Source organism: Gavialis gangeticus, unplaced genomic scaffold (genome assembly GCF_001723915.1).
Source record: "Gavialis gangeticus isolate Ggan-Ray unplaced genomic scaffold, GavGan_comp1, whole genome shotgun sequence".
NCBI lineage: Eukaryota > Metazoa > Chordata > Crocodylia > Gavialidae > Gavialis > Gavialis gangeticus.
In genome coordinates, this window is record NW_017729026.1 from 29,333,571 (window position 1) to 29,341,015 (window position 7,445).

Here is a 7,445-nt window from a genome sequence, read left to right on the forward strand (position 1 = left end):
GAGGGGAGCGCTGGCGCGGGGGGGGGGGGGGTGCACAGCTACAGGCAGCCCTGAGGGAAGTGGGCAGGGGGATGCAGGTAGCGCCCACTGGCTGCAGCACGTGGCCGCAGGGCAGGTGTTGCCCCTCATGGCCACTCCCCACGTGGCACCCTGCAGCCATGTGACCTGCGCCTGTGTTTTGGTACTCCTGGCATGTGGGGGGTGGGGAGTGTGGCATGCAATGTGGGGCGTGGCATGTGACCCTGCATGGCCAGTCCCCACAGTGGGGAGAACAGTCTGGCCCCGCCTGCCTCAGCCCCCACCTCTGCCTGTCTGTCCTAAGGCTCTAGGCTGCACATACGGACAGACATACGAAAGTGGTAAGGTTTTTATTATATTAGAATTAACATGCAGAACCAAACACGTTTCTTCAATAAATTTGTGCAAGATTAGCTGAAAGAATTTAAAATACATGGCTGCCTACAACAGTAAACACTGTAGCATTACCAACAGATCCACTCATGGAATTAAAATGATGGAATTCCAATATTGGCGTACAAATAAATACTGTAATTGTGCAGTGAAGAGCCCAAATAAAGGAAGTGCATCATGCAGCTGCAGAAGGGGTTGATTCCGTTATTCTAGCTTTAATCAACATGAATAGTCAAGAAATAGCAAGACTGTTATTATCAATGGTTTGTAGCAGCGTCTTCAATTGACTGGTGGAAACAGACTAAAGAACAATTTTTTAAAAAGGAAAAATAAGATACTACGTTTAAAATGTTGAAGTTAAAAATTAAGAAAATACAAAATGTGTCCTTGTCTTTGCTCTACCACATGAGAATATAGGTTCCACTCCTTCTTTAAAGAATCTTTAGCTTGTATTACATTGTCATCCTACTCTCTGCATCTTTCTAATTAACTGATTTAAATGAAGTCCCTGTAATTCCAGCAAGGAGAGATGGAATTAGGCTGCAGTTTTCAAGCTTTCTGACCAATGTTTCATGTTAATCAGCTGATGAAGTGTGCAGTCTTCCTAGAATTAATCCTGTATGTATGAAACAATTAAGCATTTTGTGCTTCATTTTCCATTCCCTCGTTCTTCATGTGGTCATTAGCATCTGCGCAAAGTTTGCGAAAAAAATTATCCTGATTCTCCAGCATTTGATATCCAATACTGTACAGTAACCTGCCTGTGTAGGATAACAAGGGTTTCTAAATATACCTCAAAGAAAAACATTTTATTTAATAAAATGCATTAAGGAAGGAAACTAAGATTTGTAAGAGCTTGTCTTCTATCTGCAAAAGTGACAAAATTCAAGGTTAAGCCTTCCAAACCCATTTTCAACTACTATTTTGTATCAACATTACTGATCATTACAAAGCTTTCCAAGACTTTCAAAATTTACAACTATGAGTCATACTCCAGTGGAAGCTTTAATTCTGATTGGCTCCCATATGTAAACTTAATTCAGGCCCTTAACCTTCTGTCTGTTCTCTATAAACCAGGGGTGTCAAACATACAGCCCTCAGGCAGGATCCCATGCACAGCGAAGATCCATCTGACCCACCAGTCTACTGGCCACTGATGCTCCCCACTGTCACTGATGCCACTGCTGCTTGGCCCCCGGTTCTGGCCTGTAAGGAGCCTCACAGTCCAGTTCCAGCCTGGGCCATGGACTGTGGCTATGTGTAAAAGAATGAACCTGTTGCAGCATATTTCTCTTCAGATAATCATAGACAATAGACCTATGTCACACAGAGGAACCCCCATTTGGGTTTCTTGGGGTTAGACCTAGGGCAGTTCTGAGACAAGTCTTTTTTATGTTGGTAAGTTACTGAACATATGAACACCTTTAGGAATAACTTACCTAATGATTGTTAACTCATAAGAATAGATGCCAGTAGTACTCTTCTTTTCCAACGTCTATTTCAGAAATATTGTAAAATATGTACTCGCTATTACTGAATTATCCAAGAAGCCTTACTTACCACTCTCTAATTCACGCAAAATTGGTAAAATCTTTACATTCCAGTAGTTTTCTTCCTCTTCTGATTCATTTAGTTTTGAGTCATCCTTCAAACCTTCAAAGTACATTTAAGAGAATACATTAGAAGGATTTAACTGCAGCATGAATCTGAATTCAAAAATATTTTATTAATCAGGTTAACTATGATAATGCTGCATTTCACTAGCTTCTGAAAAGTCCACTTTATCCCAAATATGTATTTTTATTTAAAACTCTCTCAAAATTAATTATTTTTTATATCTTTCTAAAAGGTATAACTTTAATTCCAACACATAATAATGATTAAGTTCAAGACCTGATACAGGAGGTACTGGTTGAAATTCTATTGCATGTATTATGCAAATTAAGATAGATGGTCATAATTGGTTCTTCTGGCCTTAAAATATATATATCTATTCATTCTATTTCTAAAAAAATGTAGTACATAACTAGCTTATTATATGAATATAGCCTCAGGTCTTCTTTGAGTAAAAAGATATATTTCTGAAGCAGGAATGAAAAAGGAACAATTTTTCAGCCTAACTCAAAAATTTCACTCTTCAGATTGCTGCACAAAATCTGGCAGAATAATTTTGATTAGCAATAACACAACACACACATGCACACAAAGGGTTTACGTAGCCTTAACTATACTCATCTGATCAGATCACTCAATTGAGGGGACAGTAGTTTTAGGCTCGAGTGGGTAGGTACAATACTCTGGGTTTTGTGGGCTGTTTCTGCTGGTGGACAAATTGTTAGGTATTTCTTTGATGGAATTCTGCCCATCTAAAAAGAATGCACACAAAGGCCATGCACAGGGGTTATGTTCCTTCCAGGAGAATCACTGCTCTCCTAGTACAAAATGCATGCATAGATTCATTCACTTTCTCCTGGAGGAAGCATGCCTCCTCCAGGAGAAAAAATTTCCAGGTTCACACATGGAATCTCTCTTAAGCGAGAGATTCTCTCCTGCCAGAACAAATGGCTGCACTGCTCGACTTCTCCATGACTGGGAAGACTGTCACCAGTTTGGAGAAGCATGGGAAGTCTTTCCCTGCCACTCCACTCCCTCCTAGGTATGGGAGGACTGGAGCAGTCACTGCTTCCTACACCTTCCCCAAACTGGCATTACCTCAGTCTGAGGACAGTGTGTAGAGGCAGGGGAGCCAGAATGAACACCTATACTGCTCCCTTTTCTGAAAAGATTTCTAGCAGTGGAAATGAAAGCCTGCTCATACCCAGTCATGTTTTCCAGAACACAGTAGGAACCAAACTGTAATAAGCTTCCTCTCTCACAGATAGGTCTCTTTCCAACAAAGACTCTGCTCAAAATGCTCCCTTTCACTTTCTATCAGTGCCCTGTTTTCAGTCCTTCCATGCCACTTGCCTGTCCTCCTGAGCAAAAATAGACTTACCTTTCAACCCTAGCAAATATTTAAAACATAAATCACACTGTTTGGCGACTGATCCATGAACACCACTGTTCTTTTATGCTATCCCTTCCCTAAATTGTCAATCTCTGTTTTGCAGTATTCAGATTCTTTATCTGCACTAATTTTTGCAAGGATCTCCTGAAAAACAGTAATTCCTCTAATAATTACAAAGCTTATTTTAATCTCAAAACTCACTGTGTTCATTACCAATTGGTAGCCATTAGATATTGTAGCAATATTGTTCTTTAACTTAAATAGCTGTTCTCCCTCCCTGATTAAATTTACTGTGCAAATATTTATACAACATAATCATATCTGCTCTTATCCTTCATTTTGCTAAGCTAAACAAGCCAACCTTTTATTCTTATCTCCATTTCCTTACCTATCCTAGTAACCTTTCCTTGCACATGTTCCAGTTGACTCTTTCTTAAACAAAAGTTACCAAAACTGTCTACCAATACTTGCTCTTGTCTGTACTAAATAAGCCCCACTTAATACACTGTACAACTGCATTAACCTTGTTATGGCTGCTTCACGCTGGTGATGCATGGTTGTCCTACAATCAACCTGTATACCTGGGTCCTTCTCTTCCTTTGTTGCCTCCAGTCCATGACTGCACCCTCTTACAGCCAAAGTTCTAGTACTTAGCCCCTAAGTGCATGACTCTGTACTTTACAGTATTTAACTCTGTACTATTTCTACTGCTCCACTCCAGAAGATTTTCTAATTCTTTCTGTGAAATAATCGAATCTCTTCCGTACCAGCAATATCCCTCATCTTTGTGTTATCTGCAAATTGCATAAATATTCACTAGTTCATGCACTGATGTTACTAATGAAAATGACAAGCAGGATGGGTCACAAAACTGGTCTTTGAGGAACACCACCATTTTGAAGCGTGGGGGCACAGGGACCGACACGTGAGACGCTCCAGGTGCTTTAATTAGGGCAGCACTCTGAGCCGTTCTAAATAAAGTCCATGTCCCCCTCCCCCTCTGAGCACATGTATAGATGCCTATCTTTATGAACAACAACAAACTTCCTAATACTATATGGTAAAAGCAGAACAATAAACAGGAAAACAAGATAATGCGATTGGGGCACTGCCCTCTGCAGATAAGAGTACAGAACTTACATAGACACGCTCAATACACAATACCTCACTCCACTAAATAATGTCCAGTAGTCCTGTAAATATTTGGACTGGATGGTGACCTGTCTTGCGTAGCCCTCTTCAGAGGTAACAGACTTTCCACTGGCAACAGAGGTAGGTTGCTTTGGCTCTTCTAAAGTAGCTTCAGCAACTGAAAGTGCTGATGGGTCTGAAACAGCAGCTGCTGCACTCGCCAGAATTGTTTCCACTACTGGTGCAATGCCTTCTGGTGTTGCAGAGGTCACATTGTCTGAGACTTGACCCCGCATGTGGTCAACATGACTGGAAAGTGTCTTTCCATCTGATGTCTGGGCCTTAAATGATACTGGCCCTGTAGTTCCAAGGACTGATGCAGGCATCCACTGTGGCCACGTTGCATAGTTTTGGATGTACACAGGTTCATCTGATTCAAAGGTTCTTACAGGTGAAACATAAGGGTTTCTTGGAGAACTGGATTTCTTGCCTTATCTGGTATTCAGCTACCATACCTTGGTGGAGCCAATACAAGCAAGTTTTCAGCTGGCAATAGTAGTTCCACTTCTGCAGGGCCATGACCTGTAGTAGCACTTGGAGTTACAACCTATTGTGTAAGAAATTAGCTAATTGCTGGTTCCAGTCACCATCAACAATTTACTTCAAGGCATCTCTAGTAGTTTGGACCATCTGTTTGGTTTGGCCATTTGCTGACAGATGGAATGGTGCAGATGTTGTGTGACAGAGCAATGGCATCTACCTGGAGGGGAGGATTCTAGCATCAGAACTTCAGAGAGCGAAGGAATAGGGAATTCAGAACAAGATAATGGTACACAACTCAGTGCATCTTCGTTGGCTATTCACATTCCATAGCAACATTGAAATTCATAGCAACTTGCACTTAAAATAAGGACCAATGAGGCATATGTGGTGAAATGATTCTTGGTCCATTCTTGGCGAATAACCCTAGCAACAGTTTATGATCTGCCACAGTTGTGAATCTGTGGCCATATACAGTCATGGGATTTCTTAAATCACACTTACAACTGTAAGAGCTTCTCCATGTATTTGGACACAATTCCTCTCAGTTTTATTCATAGTTCATGAAAGGTAGGCAATGGGAGCTTTGCAACCATTTTTCTGCAGGTGGTTAAGGAAAGCTCCCACTCCATATGGTGAAATACTGCAGGTAAGCAGAAGTGTTTTCTCTGTGTCATAAAGAACTAGCATACTGTCAGATGACAGCAATTGCTTCACATCATTGAAAGCCTGGTTATGCAATTTAATCCATTTCCATGCAGCATCTTTACCCAAGACAATACAAAGGCTCAGCAACTGGAGCCTTGTTTTTTAGGAAAGAATGGTAGAAATTAAGCAGACTCAGGAACACTTGCAGTTTTGACTTATTCTTAGGTGTTGGGGCCTTATGAATAGCTTCTACCTTTGCATTCATTGGATGAATTCTGGTTATATCTACTTGGAACCCCAGGAACTCCACCACACTGGTTACTCCAAAAGCACGTTTGCTCTTTCTTGAGTTTCAGACCAGCATTGGAGATACAGTATAACACTTCTCACAGTCAGAAAACTAATTCTGACGTGGACCCTGCTCCAATGAGGACGTCATCAAAATATGGCATTATCCCCTTATGACCTTCAAACTCGTTATCCATAACCTTTGGAAAAACTCCTGGTGCAATGTTTATTCCAAATTGTAAGCACTTGGCTCAAAAGTCTCCCTTATGAGTAATGATTTTCTGTGCATCAGTGGTGTCATCATCCATAGAGAGTTGTTGACATGTTTGGGCCAAATCTAATTAGGAAAAACCTTCCCTCTAGCAAAAGTGGTAAGGAGCTGGTTTATTGCTGAAATCTGGTATGGGTATTTCTGTAATGCCTTATTAATAGTACACTTGTAGTCAGCACATAATCAAATATCAGTGTCTGGCTTCATGGTCAGTACAATGTGAGAAGCTCATGTTGGATTTAAGTTTGTAGAATAAGATACCTTAGAAGCAAGTCAACCAATCTTTGCATCAAAGTTTTGGATGAAGGGTGAAGGCAACAAGTCAAACTGGAGCCAGATTCAGATCCAATGTAAATGACACAGGCTGGCCCTCATAGGGAAGGAGCACTGGAATTCGCACCAAAAGTGCACTGTATGGCAACTCCTTTATTCTTGCAGTTTCTCCCGCATGTCCCCCTGCTGCTGATTGATGGAAGGGCTCTGCAGCTCATCCCTGATAGGGGAGGAGGTGAAAAACCATGGTTTTAAACATGCTATGTTTTTTGCCTCCTGCTGCTGATTGGTGGAGGGGCCCCTATGGCCCCACCACTGTGCAGTTGACCATATAGGCACTGCTGACTGGATGCTTAGATTACCCTTGAATAGAATGAAGCAGCTTCACATGCAAGGAATTCTTACAGAGCCATGGCAAACAATAAATTATTCTTTGCAAGAAGTCTGCATTGTAGGGCTTTGTCTCAAACCCCACATGCAAGATGATCTCTAAAAGACTCAAGGCTGATGCCAAAATTACAGTTCTCAGACAATTAACACAAGTCTGCTATCTATGCAGCAGTTCCTTCCTCTGGCAACTGATTTTGTTACTTGAAATGAAACTGGTGCATGGTTTCAGATAAGAGTGCAAAGTGATTTTTAGGGGTGTAGGTTGTACCCGTGTTGGTCTAAGGACATAGGCAGACAAGGTTCTTTGGGTGAATCTGATATCTTTTATTAGACCAACTTAAATAGCTGGAAAACAATTTTTAAGCAAGCTTTCGGGTTCAAAAACCCTTCGTTAGGCTAAGGAAGTTTCAGCAGTTAATGTCAAACTGGATATCAAAAATCATGGACTAAATATCGACATTGGATTTATGACACATTATAACCTGC

General features: G+C 41.1%; 1 protein-coding gene across 3 annotated transcripts in view; it reads right to left on the reverse strand.

The window, feature by feature from the left end:
- ARMC2 (armadillo repeat containing 2) overlaps positions 1-7,445 on the reverse strand; it is a 210,611-nt gene that overhangs the window by 134,983 nt on the left and 68,183 nt on the right. For all 3 annotated transcript variants that reach the window (XR_002097939.1, XM_019520123.1, XM_019520124.1), the window contains exon 7: positions 1,972-2,064. Coding sequence is in view for 2 of the 3 variants with exons in the window: in XM_019520123.1 (XP_019375668.1) it covers positions 1,972-2,064 (93 nt within the window). In the remaining variant the exon portion in view is untranslated. The remainder of the gene's footprint in view (positions 1-1,971; positions 2,065-7,445) is intronic.